At 44.9% G+C, this 20,808-nt stretch overlaps 2 protein-coding genes across 4 annotated transcripts in view; both read left to right on the forward strand.

Moving 5' to 3' along the window:
- IPO11 (importin 11) overlaps positions 1–20,808 on the forward strand; it is a 628,234-nt gene that overhangs the window by 177,741 nt on the left and 429,685 nt on the right. For all 3 annotated transcript variants that reach the window (XM_069749262.1, XM_069749270.1, XM_069749278.1), the window contains exons 17-19: positions 3,902–3,935; positions 7,322–7,362; positions 12,936–13,052. In XM_069749262.1, coding sequence (XP_069605363.1) covers positions 3,902–3,935; positions 7,322–7,362; positions 12,936–13,052 — 192 coding nt within the window. The remainder of the gene's footprint in view (positions 1–3,901; positions 3,936–7,321; positions 7,363–12,935; positions 13,053–20,808) is intronic.
- Positions 14,868–19,874, forward strand: LOC138657493 (squamous cell carcinoma antigen recognized by T-cells 3-like). The gene is made up of 3 exons (XM_069745273.1): positions 14,868–15,662; positions 19,369–19,429; positions 19,837–19,874. The coding sequence occupies exons 1-3, from the start codon at positions 14,868–14,870 to the stop codon at positions 19,872–19,874; spliced, it is 894 nt and encodes a 297-aa protein (XP_069601374.1).

A 20,808-nucleotide genomic window follows, 5' to 3' on the forward strand; every position in this document is an offset into this window, starting at 1 on the left:
CCCCATAGAATATAATAAAGCCCCCTCAGAGAATGTAATGCAGCAGCTCCCCATAGAATATAATGAAGCCCCTCATAGAATGTAATACAACCCCCTATAGAATATAATGTAGTGCGCTCATAGAGTATAATGCAGTCCCACCATGCAATATAATGTAGTCTCCCCCATAAAATATAATGCACGCCCCTCATATAGTATAGTGCATCCCCATAGAACGTATAGCCCCTCATATAGTATAATGCCCCCTGTAGAAGATGATGTAGCCCCCCTCATAGCGTATAATTCAGCCCCCCATAGAATATAATGCAGCCCCCCTCATATAGTATAATGTAGCCACCTCCTAGAATATAATCCAGCCCCTCCCCCCCAGAATATAATCCAGCTCCACAGACCTACAGTATTGTGGCCATCAGTACTCACTCGTTAATATATATATATATATATATATATATATATATATATATAAATACAAAACCACAATACTCACCTCTCCTCCTCATTCCCCGCTTGTCCAGGCTCTGCTCCAATCTCAGCAGCGGCACTGCCCGGCGCACAGCATGGTGTGCGATGAAGTGACGTCATTGTGCACCCTCTGTGTCAGAGGCAGAGGGGAATGAGGGGGAGGGAGTTGCATAGTCTGTCTGCCCCTAACACCGGCTGTGTGTGTAAGCTATACTGAATTGGAAACTAAAACATAATGCAGATCAACAGCAATGCCTCCACTTATTGGACAGCAGTGTGAGCAGCCTCTTCTTACCTCAGCACCACTGGTATCTCCAGTACTAGATTATATAGACAGAGTGGACAGCAGTGTGAGCAGCTTCATCTTATCTCAGCACCACTGGTATCTCCAGTACTAGATTATATAGACAGTGGACAGCAGTGTGATCAGCCTCTTCTTATCTCAGTACCACTGGTATATCCAGTACTAGATCATAAAGACAGAGTGAACAGCAGTGTGATCAGCCTCTTCTTATCTCAGTACCACTGGTATCTCCAGTACTAGATCATAAAGACAGAGTGGACAGCAGTGTGATCAGCCTCTTATTATCTCAGCACCACTGGTATCTCCAGTACTAGATTATATAGACAGAGTGGACAGCAGTGTGAGCAGCCTCTTATTATCTCAGCACCACTGGTATCTCCAGTACTAGATTATATAGACAGAGTGGACAGCAGTGTGAGCAGCCTCTTATTATCTCAGCACCACTGGTATCTCCAGTACTAGATTATATAGACAGAGTGAACAGCAGTGTGATCAGCCTCTTCTTATCTCAGTACCACTGGTATCTCCAGTACTAGATCATAAAGACAGAGTGGACAGCAGTGTGAGCAGCCTCTTCTTATCTCAGTACCACTGGTATATCCAGTACTAGATTATTTAGACAGAGTGGACACCAGTGTGATCAGCCTCTTATTATCTCAGCACCACTGGTATCTCCAGTACTAGATCATAAAGACAGAGTGGACAGCAGTGTGAGCAGCCTCTTATTATCTCAGCACCACTGGTATCTCCAGTACTAGATTATATAGACAGTGGACAGCAGTGTGAGCAGCCTCTTCTTATCTCAGTACCACTGGTATATCCAATACTAGATTATATAGACAGAGTGGACAGCAGTGTGATCAGCCTCTTATTATCTCAGCACCACTGAGATCTCCAGTACTAGATTATATATGCAGAGTGGACAGCAGTGTGACCAGCCTCTTATTACCTGAGCACCACTGGTATCTCTAGTACTAGAACATATAGACAGAGTGGACAGCAGTGTGAGCAGCCTCTTCTTATCTCAGCACCACTGGTATCTCTAGTACTAGATTATATATGCAGAGCGGACAGCAGTGTGACCAGCCTCTTCTTATCTCAGCACCACTGGTATCTCTAGTACTAGATTATATATGCAGAGCGGACAGCAGTGTGACCAGCCTCTTCTTATCTCAGCACCACTGGTATCTCTAGTACTAGATTATATATGCAGAGCGGACAGCAGTGTGAGCAGCCTCTTCTTATCTCAGCACCACTGGTATCTTCAGTACTAGATTATATATGCAGAGTGGACAGCAGTGTGATCAGCCTCTTATTATCTCAGCACCACTGGTATCTCCAGTACTAGATTATATAGACAGAGCGGACAGCAGTGTGAGCAGCCTCTTCTTATCTCAGCACCACTGAGATCTCCAGTACTAGATTATATATGCAGAGCGGACAGCAGTGTGACCAGCCTCTTCTTATCTCAGCACCACTGGTATCTTCAGTACTAGATTATATATGCAGAGTGGACAGCAGTGTGAGCAGCCTCTTCTTATCTCAGCACCACTGAGATCTCCAGTACTAGATTATATATGCAGAGCGGACAGCAGTGTGACCAGCCTCTTCTTATCTCAGCACCACTGGTATCTTCAGTACTAGATTATATATGCAGAGTGGACAGCAGTGTGATCAGCCTCTTATTATCTCAGCACCACTGGTATCTCCAGTACTAGATTATATAGACAGAGTGGACAGCAGTGTGAGCAGCCTCTTCTTATCTCAGCACCACTGAGATCTCCAGTACTAGATTATATATGCAGAGCGGACAGCAGTGTGACCAGCCTCTTCTTATCTCAGCACCACTGGTATCTTAAGTACTAGATTATATATGCAGAGTGGACAGCAGTGTGAGCAGCCTCTTCTTATCTCAGCACCACTGAGATCTCCAGTACTAGATTATATATGCAGAGCGGACAGCAGTGTGACCAGCCTCTTCTTATCTCAGCACCACTGGTATCTCCAGTACTAGATTATATAGACAGAGTGGACAGCAGTGTGACCAGCCTCTTATTATCTCAGCACCACTGAGATCTCCAGTACTAGATTATATAGACAGAGTGGACAGCAGTGTGAGCAGCCTCTTCTTATCTCAGCACCACTGGTATCTCCAGTACTAGATTATATAGACAGAGTGGACAGCAGTGTGAGCAGCCTCTTCTTATCTCAGCACCACTGAGATCTCCAGTACTAGATTATATATGCAGAGTGGACAGCAGTGTGAGCAGCCTCTTCTTATCTCAGCACCACTGGTATCTCCAGTACTAGATTATATAGACAGAGTGGACAGCAGTGTGACCAGCCTCTTATTATCTCAGCACCACTGAGATCTCCAGTACTAGATTATATAGACAGAGTGGACAGCAGTGTGAGCAGCCTCTTCTTATCTCAGCACCACTGGTATCTCCAGTACTAGATTATATAGACAGAGTGGACAGCAGTGTGAGCAGCCTCTTCTTATCTCAGCACCACTGAGATCTCCAGTACTAGATTATATATGCAGAGTGGACAGCAGTGTGAGCAGCCTCTTCTTATCTCAGCACCACTGAGATCTCCAGTACTATATCTGATAAAAAGAGTAGACATCTGTATAAGAGGATTCTTCTTGCCTCAAACCCCTCCCACCCACACCACGATATCTCCAGTGTTAAATCAGAAAGACAAGGTGGAAAGCAATGTGAGCAGTCTCTTCTTATCTATGCACATCTGATAGCTCCAATATTGGAATGTCCAATGGAAGACCCATTTTCCTACACGTCCAGAGAGGCGATGCAGCTTCCTACTACTACTATTCAGTTACCTGTCTTCTTATTACCATTCTAGGACTGCTTTCTGTTAGAGTAACAAATCTGCGGCCATTTTGATGCCCTACATTGATTACCTCAGTAGGCAAAACAAATGTATTTTACTAGTAAGAGGTATGTAGGGATTTATTTGTAATGACATTTTGTTTCTTTATTTTTTTCTTTTCCCTTTAACAAATGTGTGTGTTATCGCCGTTACAATATATTTACATAATGCTGTAGTAACGGCACATAACCGGCATCTTTAATGACAGAGGTTTGTTTTATCTTTTGTATTCTTGTCTTCCAGGTTCGCATTGAGGCAGCTACAACCTTGAAGTTGGATATCCTTCGGCTGTGTGTTTGCAAATGGAAATATGTTGCTCTATTCATAAATGCCATCCTAATTAAATCCGTGTTGCCCCTGCTGAGCACTGCGGTACCACTTTGCCCTTAAAACTGTTTAAGCTTCTGAAAATAGAAATAATTGATTATCAAATATGAACGGTGACAGTGACAACAGCGTTTGTTTATTGAACGCGGCCACAATTTCCAAACTTTGCATGAGTTCCATTGTAACAAATGGCAAGGGTCGGCCATGTAGGAAAATTAATATTATTAGCATTAATAATATAAAGTGAATGTACATTCATAATAGTAAGCCTATGTAGGTAGTCAATTCAAATATGTGACTGTTCTGGCAGATATCAGAGGCTGCAGATTATATATTAGACTTTAATCTCTTTATTTAATACACACACACTGTGGTGCAGTTACCATGTAGAAGAGTGTGTATGTATATACAGTACAGACCAAAAGTTTGGACACACCTTCTCATTTAAAGATCTTTCTGTATTTTCATGACTATGAAAATTGTAAATTCACACTGAAGTCATCAAAACTATGAATTAACACGTGTGGAATTATATACTTAACAAAAGTGTGAAACAACTGAAATTATGTCTTATATTCTAGGTTCTTCAAAGTAACCACCATTTGCTTTGATTACTGCTTTGCACACAAGAGGTAGTCACCGGGAATGGTCTTCCAACAATCTTGAAGGAGTTCCCAGAGATGCTTAGCACTTGTTCGCCCTTTTGCCTTCACTCTGCGGTCCAGCTCACCCCAAACCATCTCGATTGGGTTCAGGTCTGGTGACTGTGGAGGCCAGGTCATCTTGCGTAGCACCCCATCACTCTCCTTCTTGGTCAAATAGCCCTTACACAGCCTGTAGATATGTTGGGGTCATTGTCCTGTTGAAAAATAAATGATGGTCCAACTAAACGCAAACCGAATGGAATAGCATGCCGCTGCAAGATGCTGTGGTAGCCATGCTGGTTCAGTATGCCTTCAATTTTGAATAATTCCCTAACAGTGTCACCAGCAAAGCACCATCACACCTCCTCCTCCATGCTTCACGGTGGGAACCAGGCATGTAGAGTCCATCCGTTCACCTTTTCTGCGTCGCACAAAGACACAGTGGTTGGAACCAAAGATCTCAAATTTGGACTCATCAGACCAAAGCACAGATTTCCTCTGGTCTAATGTCCATTCCTTGTGTTCTTTAGCTCAAACAAGTCTATTCTGCTTGTTGCCTGTCCTTAGCAGTGGTTTCCTAGCAGCTATTTTACCATGAGGGCCTGCTGCACAAAGTCTCCTCTTAACAGTTGTTGTAGAGATGTGTCTGCTGCTAGAACTCTTTGTGGCATTGACTTTTTCTCTAATCTGAGCTGCTTTTAACCTGCGATTTCATTTCTGAGGCTGGTGACGCGGACAAACTTATCCTCAGAAGCAGAGGTGACTCTTGGTTTTCCTTCCCTGGGGCGGTCCTCATGTGAGCCAGTTTCTTTTTAGCGCTTGATGGTTTTTGCCACTGCACTTGGGGACACTTTCAAAGTTTTCCCAATTTTTCAGACTGACTGACCTTCATTTCTTAAAGTAATGATGGCCACTCGTTTTTCTTTACTTAGCTGCTTTTTTCTTGCCATAATACAAATTCTAACAGTCTATTCAGTAGGACTATCAGCTGTGTATCCACCAGACTTCTGCTCAACACAACTGATGGTCCCAACCCCATTTATAAGGCAAGAAATCCCACTTATTAAACCTGACAGGGCACACCTGTGAAGTGAAAACCATTCCCGGTGACTACCTCTTGAAGCCCATCAAGAGAATGCCAAGAGTGTGCAAAGCAGTCATCAAAGCAAAAGGTGGCTACTTTGAAGAACCTAGAATATAAGACATATTTTCAGTTGTTTCACACTTTTTTGTTAAGTATATAGTTCCACATGTGTTAATTCATAGTTTTGATGCTTTCAGTGTGAATTTACAATTTTCATAGTCATGAAAATACAGAAAAATCTTTAAATGAGAAGGTGTGTCCAAACTTCTGGTCTGTACTGTATATATATATATAGGGAGAGAGACACACACACACACTCTTCAATATGGAAATTGCAACACCAAGAGGGAAAAGTCGTGGAATTTTGGAAATCACAGGGTACATAGACATGATCTGCAAATGATGAAAAAAATGGAAACATTTTTGCAACCATCTCGATTTGTTCAGTATTGAGTATTAGCACCAGGTGCAGAAATACACACCTTAGAAGCGATCAGTGAGGCTATTAATGGTTGTCTGAGGAATGTCCTGCTCTGCTGAATGCACTTTGGCAAATCATCAAGATCCGCTGCTGGCTGCTCCTTATGCAATTGCGGTCCAATGACATGAGAGATGTGCTTGATGGTAGATAAGTTCAGAGACGCAGCAGGTCGTGGGTGCATTTGCAACGTGTGGCCTAGATTTGTCATGTTGAAAAATGTCTCTCCTTGTACACTTTTGTGAAATGACCATACAACTGGTTCTACGACCAAATTAATGCAACGCCGAGCTGTTTGTGTGCATGGAATGAAGACCAGAGGGGTCCTGTTTCTGTGCATTATGCTGCTCCATAGTTCAGGAAGTAGAGTAGGACCGGTGTGATGTTCCCCCGTGAAGGACTTCTTCATGTTCTTGCCCTACAGATGGAGGCTAGAATGGGGGTCTAGCCTTTTCAATGACGAGTCCCACATTTACCTTGGACACAATGATAGCCAGAAATTGGTCTGGAGGGCACATGGGTAATACTGTGATGAGGCCTTCACAAGGGAATGTCCCACCAGTCCTACTCCTGGAATTATGGCGTGGCATGCCATAATATATGATAGCCTGACCCCTGTAGTCTTCATTCCAGGTACACTAACAGCTCAGCCTGACATTGATTTGGTGGTGTGACCAGTGGTACGGCCATTTCTCCATGATAACGCCAGGCCGTATTTTGCTTGTGCTACTGTGAGCTGCCTGAATAGCCTGATGAGTTGCACGCCCAAGTGCATTCAGCGTGCAGACCATTCTTCAGATCACCATTAACATCCTCATTGATGGTGGCCAAGGCTGTAAGTGTGGGGATTTCTGCACATTGTGCTCTTACTCAGTACTAAATTGAGATGTTTTGAAAATGTGGTTTCCATTATTTGCATATCATTAATATGTATATCTGTCATGTGACTTCCATAATTTCACTGCTTCTCCCTTAGTGTTACAGCTTCAATGTGGAGTATGTATATAAATATACACTTGTATAATTATTCTCCAGTTCTGCTGCGCTTACAGCAGTATAAGCGTCAATAAGGCTCATTGTTACTGTACTAATTCTTTATGGTTGACCTTTTCCTTAATTTTCCAATTTACCAGTTGATGATTTTGAGTTCAGGACTGAACCATTTCTGCCGGTAGGTGCAATAAATACCAATAACAATGTTGGTAATATAGGATGTGGATGCAGTTTTTGCACAAAAAATGTTTTCTTACAGTTCTCTTATTTTGATTCTACGCTAAAGTTTTTAACTGATGTACTGTTAAAATAATATCTACCGTAATAGTAATAGTTTATGTCCTAAAACCAGTAAGAACAACACATAGACATTGCCATGAGTGAGTCCATCCTAAACAGTGGTTGGCTTTTCAGTAAGTGAATTTTGAAGACTCTCCTTTGTGTGCCATACTCACTTCTATTGAGAAGCATATAATGGGAGAATTCTGTCCGTGTAGATTTCCTCGACATATCAGGCGCCAGGCTTGTTGTATATTCATCTGCTGGTTCTGGAAGCCTGTGTCTGGAGTTTGTATTTGTTCCTGCAGTTTCTGTCTTTGGTTTCCTTTTAAGGTACAGTTACACTAAACGACTTACCAACGATCACGACCAGCGATACGACCTGGCCGTGATCGTTGGTAAGTCGTGTGTGGTCGCTGGGGAGCTGTCACACAGACACCTCTCTCCAGCGACCAACGATCCGGGGAATGACTTCGGCATCGTTGAAACTGTCTTCAACAATGCCGGAGTCCCCCTACAGCACCCGGGTAACCAGGGTAAACATCGGGTTACTAAGTGCAGGGCCGCGCTTAGTAACCCGATATTTACCCTGGTTACCATTGTAAAAGTAAAAAAAAAAAACACTACATACTCACATTCCGATGTCTGTCACGTCCACCGCCGTCAGCTTCCCTGCACTGACTGTGTCAGCGCCGGCCGTAAAGCAGAGCACAACGGTGACGTCACCGCTGTGCTCTGCTTTACGGCTGGCGCTGACAGTCAGTGCAGGGAAGCTGACGGCGGTGGACGTGACAGACATCGGAATGTGAGTATGTAGTGTTTTTTTTTTTTTTAACTTTTACAATGGTAACCAGGGTAAATATCGGGTTACTAAGCGCGACCCTGCGCTTAGTAACCCGATATTTACCCTGGTTACAAGTGAACACACGCCGATCCAGCGATGACAGCGGGTGATCAGCGACCAAAAAAAGGTCCTGATCATTCCCCAGCGACCAACGATCTCCCAGCAGGGGCCTGATCGTTGGTCGCTGTCACACATAACGAGATCGTTAGCGCGATCGTTGCTACGTCACAAAAAGCGTGACGTTGAAACGATATCGTTAACAAAATAGTTATGTGTGAAGGTACCTTTACTGCTGCATACTATGGTTAAGGAGCTGATATTTACTCCCCAGTACACGTGGCTTTATAAGTGACGTGCCATTTCTCATTTGTCATCATTGTGCAATAACTCTTTGGCTATATTTGCTTACTAAGTAGAAGGCTACTAGTCTAGAACTTACCCCTAAACCCCCAATGGCAGTAGGTTACTGTTCTGAACACTTTTTGTAACATTATGTTTCTATAAGACTTTTTCTTTGACCCTTTCATTTCTGCAGACAAGACCTGGGCAAACTGTGGTCTTCAGGCCACATTCTGCCCTTTGAATGTTCCTGTCCGACCCTCGGACTGAGACAGCGGAAGGGCTGAAAACAGTGGCCTACAACTGCACAATACGGCCTCCCTGCCCTGCGTCCCGATTTTCTTCTATCTTCATGCTCGGGGGGCAAATAGTGATGGATGTAATGGTGAAGGCTGGAGCCCACGGTTCCTTCTTCCACCATTCAGCGTGTGTGACCGAGACAGCAGACCTGTAGACATCCTTATATCGTGTGCTTGCTGGATTCAATCTGCTATTCTGGAAGTTCAGGCTAAGAAAGCGCACCACCAGCTTGGTCACAGCTCTCTCCACCTGATTAGTAGGAGCCTCCTGTGCTGTATGCCTCTTGGATAGTCTACAGTCCAAAAGTTTGCAGAGCTCTTACCTTTGTGTCGGCAGAAGGGTTCAGCAAGCTGCAGTCACTCGGTGGTAGCCTGACTGATTGCTATTCTTCCTTCTGTAATAGTGTTATCTTTCCCCACTCCAAGACTACTTTGGGATGTCCCATGGTTTCCTGTGTCCCCCAAAGAGGTGTCTGAGATTTTTCATGCTCGCCATAAAATCACTTTCTCGTAGCATTCATTGGGGGATCCATCAACGTCCCTTGTTTTGGTACTCAATATGGTTGCCTACATGCCAGGTGTAGTCTGCTGGGTAAGAACCAAGTTTTGTTTATCGGTTTGTTCTTAGTGTGAGTTTCCTGGTGGAAGTAGACTTCACCCCATGGTATGCTTCATTTCCACAATGAAGGCTACAAGAAACATCTTACAGTCATTACTAAAAATCCTCTTATTTTTTTTGTCTGAAACGCACTGGTGCTTCAGAGAAGATATTGTTTGAAGATGCCTTTCCCAGCGCTGCTCCAGGTGATTGACAGGTCTTTATATACATACACGAGAGAGACCTGTCAATCACCTGGAGCGCAGTGCTCATGATACAAACACTTTATTGATCCTGAGGGAAATTACGGATGTGAGGATCCACATATTTGTAGTCACGTAGATTGACTGCAGACTTGTAGCTTAAGACTGGACAATCTCTTTAAGAGCGGCAAGTGTTAATGTGTCAATGTGTCATCACTTGATGAGCTCGTGTCGGCATGCCATTACTCTCTATCCCCAAGTGATCATCTTCTACTTTTCTCTCTTGCCCAGCTGTCACTATGTGAGATAGATAAGATGTTGGATCTGGAATAAAATGCTTCATCTATTCCCACTTCTGCTTTTTTTTTATAAATTTACTGAGTAAAATACCCTTTGTTCTTTTTTCCATTATTCATCTGATCAGTTTTTGTGACGTTCATTCTAGTATTTAGAGGAGATGGGATTTTTATGAGCATGCACATACATTTTATCCCTGTAACCTCAAATTAACGAGATTGATAATTCATTTACACTACTTTATGGCATTATAATGTAGCAATCAGATATCTTAGATCGTCTAAACGCATGACGAGGTTACAGTTCCGGAGATGCAGTATTTTTGCATAATGGAAATACCGACTTTTGCCGACAATTCTGGAAAACATTAACTCTGTCCATAGTCTGGAACTAATTGTTGGCTGATAATTTCGATCTACGAGGTGCTAATCATACTTAGTTTGTTTAATGGTAACTTGACAGCTGATACATGCTGCCCGAACCACAGGCAGTATGTATCCCGTACTGGCTGTATGATCTCAGCCAGCTGTTTTTGACTTTGAAACACAGCGGCCTTTCAGAGGAATACATACTTTAAAACCACTTCGAAGACTAGTCGAAAGGCAGGTTTCTGGCGGCTTCTTCCTCCCTTCACACCTCGGATGACCGATCTGCCCCTGCGTGCGTGTATAGGGAGAAACCGGTCACTCTTGTGGCGTGGGCATGAAGAAGTTGCTGGGGACCTGCCTTTCTGACTAGTCCCCCGTGCTTTTAAAGTGCAGGATGATTCACGCACTACTGTACCCGGAAAAATTGCTGTAATTTCTAAAAGAGACCATCTATCATACTGAAACTTGGACTTGTACATACCTTGGTTCATAAGGAAGTGATGTTTTAAAGCAAATGTTAAAAAATGTCTCCTGTTCGCGTTCAAGCACTCGTCATTCCATGTTGTTGAATGTTTTCCTCACGACGTCTGGGGTCATTGCCTGAATTTCTCGCTGTATGTTTTCTCAGAGTACCTGTAATGTTCATGGCTTATTACTTTACACCAAACCTTTCAAATACCCCATTGGAAAAATCTGGCGGTGATAAATCAGGCGACCTTGGTGGCCACAGTCCCTCAATAACTCTGTCGACGTTGTTATGTGGAATACGACATGCCTTTCTCCTTGGAAAACCTGTGCAACAATTTACGTGGAGATGCCAGAAGTCGCTGTTTGGCATCTTGATTTGTTTCCTCTGACATATTCGGACGTCCTCCATCCCTATCCAGTAATGTTCCTCTACGTTCCAGTTTATTCACCAATGACAGAATACATGGTTTGGATGGCAGATTTCGATCTCTAAACTTCTTTAGAAACTCAGTTTGGCAGTTTTCACAATGAAAGCCGATCCTCCATACTGTATCTGTACATTGTTACCAAATGACAAAGGAATTCTGCAGGAGTGAAATGCAAGAACCAAACAGTAAATGCAAGTCTATCTTGTTGTGGAGAAGATCGGCGGGGCGAGACCACTCGGCGCAAGGATGTTTCTTACTGCTGAGGTTCATTGCACTTTCACTTCTCATGAACCAAAATATGTACAGTCTAATTTTCTGTATTGTCGACCGTCTCTTTTAGAAGTTAAACCAATTTTTCCAGGTAAATCAGCAAGTGTATGTTTTTCTCTGAAATTGCGCAGCATTTCACAGTCAAACATACCTGTCTAACATCATACAGCCAGTGTCCGATACAGGTTCGTGCAGCATGTATCTGCTGTCAGGTTCCCTTTTATGAGAGTCTTTTATGTGAACCTGTCATCTCTCCTAATCACCGCTGTCTCTTTAGTGGCCGCTGCCTTCTACTGTGAAACAGCCCCTATTATTTGAATAGAACCACACCAATCTGATATTGATGACTGTCCTATGAATAAGGATAATATAATTGTAGTGGAACACCCATCAAGTTGTCCACTAATTGGACAACTTCTAAAACCCCTAGCTTGGCCCCATAAAATAAAGCTTATACTCACCTCCCATGCTGGCGCCTTTCATGTGGTGTCGGCACTCGCTCTTCCAGGGTTCCGGTGCTGCTGTTGTGACATGTGACGCTGGCGCCAAGTCAGCGCTGGCCTCACTGTCCCCACCTCCTGTCGAAATGAACATGAAGAGGAAGTCAAGGACTAGCTGCAGCCTGGACTCCCTCTTCATGTTTGATTTGTCCGAAGGAGGAGACAGTGATGCTAGCGCTGATTGGGCAATGGCAGCACGTATGACAACAGCAGCACCGGAGAGTCAGTGCCGACACTGCGGTAACTGTGACGGCGTGGGAGGTGAGTATAAGCTTTACTATTTTATCGGGGCCAAACATTTTGATCAAGAAGGGGTTGTCCTAGTAGTAACCCCTTTAAAGCTTATGTTTCCCAATCAATCATTTTTACCAAGATCTGCCCTTGATCTAATATTTATTGCGACAAGGCTGAAAAATGGGAAAATAAAAAATTGTGTTGTGTCCATAAACATTAGGTAAAATGTCTGCCAGTTTTGATGACTTCTGCTTGATCAATGAACATCCTACTGTTACTGGGGGTTGTCAGACTCTATTTGGATGGCAAAGTGAAATAAAGATTGGGTATATTGGATTACATGCCCACCCTTCCATTCCCAGAGGAGATAAGCCGCTGCCAGAGGAGAGGGGTCTTCTTGTTTATCTCCCCCTTTCCAGGGAGGAATCCTGCATCCTCTGCTGAGAGTGCATGTTAATTGGTGAAAAAATAGCTGTGAGTCATTTCAAGCGCCCATCGAAATAAACCTGCACTCTCTGGGTGATCCTGCATGTGTGTGAATATATACATTAAAAATACATACTTTATAGTCATTTTATTTCTATTTTTGTGGGTAAATAATCTGTCTGATTTTCTTTGTCTCAGTACCTGGAGTCCATCTTCAGTCTGCTTTTCCAACTGCTTCAGCAAGTTACAGAATGCGATTCAAAGATGCAGATCCTCCATGTCCTGTCTTGTGTCATAGAAAGGGTGAATTTGCAGGTAATTATGTAACTGCGTATGCTTTTCTGCAGGACGGTGCTTTGATTTAGCATGTTGAGTCTCGAGGGGGTCTGATCTGCTCTGGGCAAGGTTCACATCCAGAGCTGGAAACAATTGATCGGTGAGGGTGAAAGGTCTCGGACCCCTCTGAGTTTGTCACTGATGACATTGTCCCCAGGATCAACATCATAGTAGTGGAAGTAGAAGGGTAGGCTTCTAGAAAGATGTGGTTTAGTGATATCTATTTAGCAAAGAAAAAAAAAAAAACTTAAAGGGGTTCTCCAGGAATAGAAAAAAACATAAATACCGGTAACTAAAGGAATTGTCATCATAAATAAATTTTAGTGATGAGCGATCATGCTCCAATATGGTGTTATCCAAGCATGCTCAAGTGCTAATCGAGCATGTTGACGTGCTCGAATACTATGTTCGAGTCGCCACGACATGTATCGCGGCTGTTCAACCGGCACAACACATGCAGGGATTGGCTGTCTGTTAGGCAACAAATTGTTTTTTTTTTTTGGCATAGACCTACGAGCGCCTGTTATTTGGAAGGATGGGTTCTACTTTTGAATGACGCCATTCATTTTATCATGTGATGTACTGGAAAACGGGAGAACATTCCAAAACTCAATGCCACCATTGTTTTTTGAGTTTTGTTCTTGCAACGTTTATTATATGGTAGGAATGAGTTGGTAATATGATTCTCCCAACCATTACGAGTATGCATAGGCTTATGGGGGGTGGGGGGGAGGTTAAGTGGTGGAAGAAATTCTGAAATTTGTTAAAAAGAAAAAAAAAAACATAATGTTTTCAATTTTGGGTGGATAGGGCTGGGTCTGGTTTTGTTTTGTTTTTTTACAGCCTGAATTGTTTTTTGTTTTATACCTATTATAAGTACCCCTTATAAGTATATAAGGGGACAATACAAATATCTCGCTGAGGATCTGTTTATACCAAGGAAGGTGATGGGCACAAGGGGGCATTCTTTGCGTCTGGAGGAGAGAAGGTTTTTCCACCAACATAGAAGAGGATTCTTTACTGTTAGGGCAGCGAGAATCTGGAATTGCTTGCCTGAGGAGGTGGTGATGGCGAACTCAGTCGAGGGGTTCAAGAGAGGCCTGGATGTCTTCCTGGAGCAGAACAATATTGTATCATACAATTAGGTTCTGTAGAAGGACGTAGATCTGGGGATTTATTATGATGGAATATAGGCTGAACTGGATGGACAAATGTCTTTTTTCGGCCTTACTAACTATGTTACTATGTTACTATGTATTTGCTGTTGTTTTGATCACCTCTTATTGCATTTTTTCTCAATGTTGGTCATAGAGCTGCAATTTTAGTGTTTTACATTTTTTTTCTCATTTCAGGGTTTACTAATCATGTTAATTAATTTTATATTTTACGGATGTGGAGATACCACCACATACTTGTGTTTTGTTTTAGCAACCTTTTCTTACCTCAGCACCCCTAGTATCTAGTGTTAGATCAGATAGACATGGTGTACAGCAATGTGAGCAGTCTCTTCTTACCGCAGCACCTCTGGTATCTCCAGTATTAGATCAGATAGACTGGGTGGACAGCAGTGTGAGCAGCCTCTTCTTTCCCCAGCATCCTGACATCTAGTGTTAGTTCAAATAGACATGGTAGGCAGCATTGTGAGGAGCCTTTTCTTTCCTCAGCACTCCTGGTATCTCCAGTGTTAGATCAGATAGATATGGTGGACAGGAGTGTGAGCAATGTCATCTTACCTTACCACCCCTGGTATCTCCAGTCTTAGATCAGATAGGAGTGGAGGAAGGAGAAGAGGAAATGGAATCAGACAGAGAAGAGCACGAAGGTGGCTCACCTGAGGGAACCGGACAGTCCTCCTCCTCCGAGGAAGACAAGAGAGAAACCGAAGCAGAAATTCAGAGACTTGAAGAGCAGCTTTCTATAAATGCCTTTGACTACAACTGCCACGTGGACCTCATAAAACTCTTGCGGCAGGAAGGAGAATTGGATAGGTTAAGACGCGCCCGTCAGAAGATGAGTGAACTGTTCTCATTATCTGAAGAGATATGGTTGGATTGGATGAAAGATGAAATGAAGATTGCAGAAGACGGTTCAAGTCGTGAGGTTGTTTATGAGCTGTTTGAGAAAGCTGTGAAAGAGTACATTTGTCCAGAAATTTGGTTGGCGTATGCACAGTATTCTATTGGAGGGATGGGAGAAGAGGGTGGCATTGCCAAAGTTCGCTCTATCTTTGAGAGAGCATTAACAGCTGTTGGACTCCATATGAGCAAAGGATCGACCGAATGGGATGCCTACAGAGAGTTTGAGAATGCAATATTAGGAACCTTACAGCGTTTGCCGGGAACCATTCCTTCAGCAGAGCAACAGCAGATGCTGACTACCCAACTTGAGAAGATCCACACACTTTTGAAACGCCAGCTAGGTGTACCCCTTCTAGATGTGGCATCAACCTATGTAGAGTATGAAGAATTAGATATGGTGGACAGCAGTGTGATCAGCATTTTCTTACCTCAGCACTCCTGGTATCTAGTGTTAGATCAGATAGACAGGATGGACAGCAGTGTGAGCAGCCTCTTCTTACCTGCACTCCTGGTATCCAGTGTTAGATCAGAAAGACAGTGTAGACAGCAGTATGAGCAGCCTCTTCTTACCGCAGCACCTCTAGTATCTCCAGTATTAGATCAGATAAACATTATGGACAGCAGTGTGATCAGCCTCTTCTTACCACAGCACCTCTGGTATCTCCAGTATTAGATCAGATAGACAGAGTGGACAGCAGTGTGAGCAGCCTCTTCGTACCTCAGTACTCCTGGTATCCAGTGTTAGATCAGATAGATATGGTGGACAGGAGTGTGAGCAACGTCATCTTACCTTACCACCCCTGGTATCTCCAGTCTAAGATCAGATAGATATGGTGGACAGCAGTGTGGGCAGCATTTTCTTACCTTAGCATCCCTAGTATCTCCAGTATTAGCTCAGATAGATGTAGTTGACAGCAGTGTGAGCAGCCTCTTCTTACCTCAGCACTCCTGGTATCTCCAGTATTAGATCAGATAGACAGAGTGGACAGCAGTGTGAGCAGCCTCTTCTTACCTGCACTCCTGGTATCCAGTGTTAGATCAGAAAGACAGGGTAGACAGCAGTATGAGCAGCCTCTTCTTACCGCAAGACCTCTGGTATCTCCAGTATTAGATCAGATAGACAGAGTGTACAGCAGTGTGAGCAGCCTCTTCTTACCTGCACTCCTGGTATCCAGTGTTAGATCAGAAAGTCAGGGTAGACAGCAGTATGAGCAGCCTCTTCTTACCGCAGGACCTCTGGTATCTCCAGTATTAGATCAGATGGACAGAGTGGACAGCAGTATGAGCAGCCTCTTCTTACCGCAGGACCTCTGGTATCTCCAGTGTTATATCAGAAAGACAGGGTAGACAGCAGTGTGAGCAGCCTCTTCTTACCGCAGCACTCTGGTATCTCCAGTATAACATGCAAAAGTCCAGTAGGAGCACATCACCCCACACATGAAGGGAGATGGCAGAGCTTCATATTGCACTTGTTGACCAATTCCTGTCCTAATAACATTTTAGGACAGGTTTCTGTCATTGTAACACGACAGTGGCCATTTTAGTTTCAGAATACGGTACTTACCTCCTTAGTCAAAATGCGTGTACTTAGGAATTTATTTTTCAAGACATTTCCTTTAGTTATTTATTTTTTTCCATTTCTGGAAATTCCCTTTAAATATAAATTACTACTTTGAATAAGAAACATCTTTGAAACTGCATTGTGCTGTGTTTCTACTATTCCTCCTGTGTGAATACACTGACAATTAGGTGTTCATAGTTTCTTTGTCAGTTAGTCAATTATTCCAGTATCAAATTATGTTAGGGAGTAACCTATTGTAAGGGAATGGTGGCACCTAATTGTTAATTTATCCAAATATTTCCAGGAATAATAACAGAGGAATGATACAATGCAAGGTTCTGTGGCAGGTGCTGCTCAAATGTTATTTTAATGGGAAAGCAAATCATTTCTCCTTCGCCTCATTGGGGGACACAGGACTGTGGGTGTATGCTTCTGCCGCCAGGAGGCTGACACTAAGTAAACTTGAAAAAAAGTTAGCTCCTCCTCCATCGTATACACCCTGACACTGGCTACCAGAGACTCCAGTTTATGCTTAGTGTCTCAAGGAGGCACATCTCTGGGTCCTGGATCTTTGGACCCGATTTTCAACATCTTTGGATTGAAGGGGCGACGGACCTTTTTGAGGGTCCGATCTCCCCAAACCATCAACGGGCAAGTACGTGCGATTTTTCTCCACGTATCCTTTCCCGCTACGTGGGATTCTTCACCGGACTTGGCCCTGACCACCCTGAGGTAGCTAGACTCCAGGCTGTACAGGTACCCGTAGATATCCGTGTGTTCCCTCCTGATTTCTACACCCCTGCGAGGCGGTGTTAGCTGGGGTGGTGGACGGTCCCTCTCCTTATCCTGGGGATAATGGAGATAGGGTTCCTGCACCGTCATTTGTTTTACCCCTCGCTGAGTGCGGTGTGACAAGGGGGGCTCCTGGCATTACCTGCTGCTGCGTCCTCCGGGAGTGCTGTGCCTTTTTGGCTTTGCTCGGCGCTGCGGCGTTAGGACAGCGGCGCTGCAGCATGATCCGGCGCTGCGGAGTTAGGACATCGGCGCCGCAGCGTTAGGAGCAGCGCTGCGGATGTATGATGCGGCGCCGCTGTCCCCCCAGAGACTTCGGCCCTGCCTGGCTTCCTGCGGGCGTGGGGCAGCTTCCTGGAGCCCGGGACTTCCGCCAGCAGACCGCGCTGTGAGGCTCCGCCCCCTCCGGCGCGTCACTTTCGGTTCCGGCTTCTCCTTTCTCTGAGGGGGAAAAATTGAGGCCCGGCTTCGGGCCTGCTCCAGGCCGCAGCATTGATTGGCGGTTCCTCCCCCCTAAGGCCTGCTGTGCATATAAGACAGCGCATTTGGGCTCCGCATCGTGCTTTCAGGATCCATCACTGGGGACACAGGACTGGGGTAAGTGCTTCTCCCTCCATCTGGCTGAAGCATTCTTTTTGTCCCAGTCTCTGGCCCTGGGTATAGCTTTACGGATCATTATGTCTAGAAGGGTTAAGACTCACACTGTTCTTTTTACCAGTTGTGTATCTTGTCGTGCCCCTTTTCCGCACGCCCAAAGCAATCGCCTCTGCGAGGCCTGTGACTCTGAACGCGCCCAGGAGCCCCCCCCCTGCCAGTTCTCCAGTAGTCTCTCCGGCTCCGGTCCCTCAAGCAGATGCTGGGGCAACTCCGCCAGAATGGGTAACGTCCTTGTCGCAATCCATGGCGTCCCTTACTGAAGCGATCAAATCTCTGCAGACCCCGGCAGTCAGGGCCGGTAGTCCACCTGTCTCGGAGAGGGCCTCGGGGTCTCAGGAGTCTTCGGCCTGCAGGGGCCGCGCTCTCACTAGGCAGACGCATGGAAAGCGGATTCGCAAAGCGTCGTCCAGGCACTCAGGTGCTTCCGCATCCTGGAGTTCCGTATCTCGTTCTCCTTCCCCTGCAGAGAGCGGGGAAGTTGAGACTGACTACGAGTCAGAAGGGTCTCTTAATTTTGAGAATCCTGGGTTTCAGGAGTCTGTAGATAGCCTAATTGAGGCTGTCAATCAGTCTTTGGGGATAGAGGACGAGCTCGCCTCATCTTCTGATCATAAGGTCTCATTTAAGCGGGCTAAACGGGCCCATAGGGTCTTTTCCTCTCACCCTGAGTTTGAGGACCTGATTCGACGCAACCGGGAGCACCCGGACAAGCGCTTTTCAGGGCAAAGAGCTCTGAAGGCTAGGTATCCCTTTGCTTCGGAACTTTGTAGTAAATGGGCAGAAAATCCTTCTGTAGATCCTCCAGTGTCCCGTTTAGCCTATAACACGTTGCTATCTCTCCCTAATGGCTCATCGATTAAGGATCCTACGGATCGTCTTATAAAGAGCTTGGCTCGTTCCGTCTTTGAGGCCTCAAGTTCGGCACTTTTTCCTTCCTTTGCAGCAACTTGGGTTGCCAGGGCTATGATATCTTGGTCAGAGTCGTTATCAAAGGCTCTCCAAGAAGGTAATTTGTCAGCTGAATTGGCAGAAATGTCATCTCAGGTAGCAATGGCTGGTAGCTATCTGATTAACGCATCCCTAGATGCGGCAGATTGTGCTTCTTCGGCTGCGTCTAATGCTATTGCCATCAGAAGGGCCCTTTGGTTAAGGTCCTGGCGGGCTGATTCTACCTCTAAAAAAATCACTTACATCCCTACCGTATCAGGGTGGTCGTTTGTTCGGAGAGAAGCTGGATCAGCTCATTTCTGACTCCACAGGAGGGAAGAGTAAGTTTCTTCCTCAGCAGAGGTCTAGACAGAATTTTCGTCACCAATTTCAGGCCCGTTTTAGAACCTTTTGCAATGTTAGATGGGCCCCAGCATCAGGCTCTCCTGCGCAGGGTCGACCCAATCAGGACCGAGACGGTTGGATCCCTTATACGGCCAGCCAGGGGGGAAGAATGCGTCCCCAGTCCACTAGATCCAGAGGATCTAGGACTGAAAGATTTTCGGCTAAGTGACTGGAGGCCTCCTCTGGGTGTCTCCAACAGAGTAGGCGGACGTCTACTTTTATTTCGCCAGGTCTGGCTTCAGGTAATCCACGACCGGTGGGTTGGAGAGCTCGTATCATCAGGGTACAAAATAGAGCTGGTTCAGCTGCCTCCCCCCCGGTTCTTTCCATTCCGTCTTCCCAGGTCCAAGTCTCTTCGTCAAAGCCTGTTCAATTCCGTAGAGTCCCTTCGTATCAGCGGTGTCATTTCTCCTGTTCCAAGAGAGGAAAGGTTTCAGGGCTTTTATTCCAATCTTTTTGTAGTGCCCAAAAAGGACGGAGCAGTGAGGCCTATCCTAGATCTCAAACTCTTAAACAGGTTTGTCCGCGTTCGTCACTTTCGGATGGAGTCTCTACGGTCAGTTATCGCCTCTCTGGAAAAGGGAGAGTTTTTGGCCTCAGTAGACGTTCAGGATGCTTATCTACATATTCCCATCTTTCCGCCTCATCAAAGATTTCTCCGGTTTGCCGTAAACAGTCTACACTTTCAATTCACGGCATTACCCTTCGGGCTGGCCTCCGCTCCCAGGGTATTCACAAAAGTCATGTCTACTGTAGTGTCCATTCTGCACTCCCGAGGTATAGTTATCTTGCCATACCTAGACGATCTGCTGATCAAGGGACCGACTTTTCAATCTTGCAGGGAAAATGTCGGCATCACTCTGGACACCCTTTCTCGTCTAGGTTGGCTGGTAAATTTAAGGAAGTCATCCCTACAGCCGTCACGGAAGATCTCATTTTTAGGCATGATCTTCGACACCTCTCAGGCCCTATCAATCCTTCCCCAGGACAAGGTCCTAGCCCTTCGGCGGGAAGTGAAGAATCTTCAACAACCGTACCCTCATACGATTCGGTCTGGCATGAGGGTGTTAGGAAAGATGGTTGCAACTATAGAGGCGGTTCCGTTTGCGCAGCTTCATCTTCGACCCCTCAAACAAGCTATCCTATCAGTATGGAACAGAAATCCTCTCTCTCTCAACCGCAGATTTCGGTTGTCTCTCCAGGTCAGGCAGGCCCTCTCTTGGTGGCTAAACATAGTAACATAGTAACATAGTTAGTAAGGCCGAAAAAAGACATTTGTCCATCCAGTTCAGCCTATATTCCATCATAATAAATC

This window comes from Ranitomeya imitator, chromosome 1 (genome assembly GCF_032444005.1).
Source record: "Ranitomeya imitator isolate aRanImi1 chromosome 1, aRanImi1.pri, whole genome shotgun sequence".
NCBI classification, from domain to species: domain Eukaryota; kingdom Metazoa; phylum Chordata; class Amphibia; order Anura; family Dendrobatidae; genus Ranitomeya; species Ranitomeya imitator.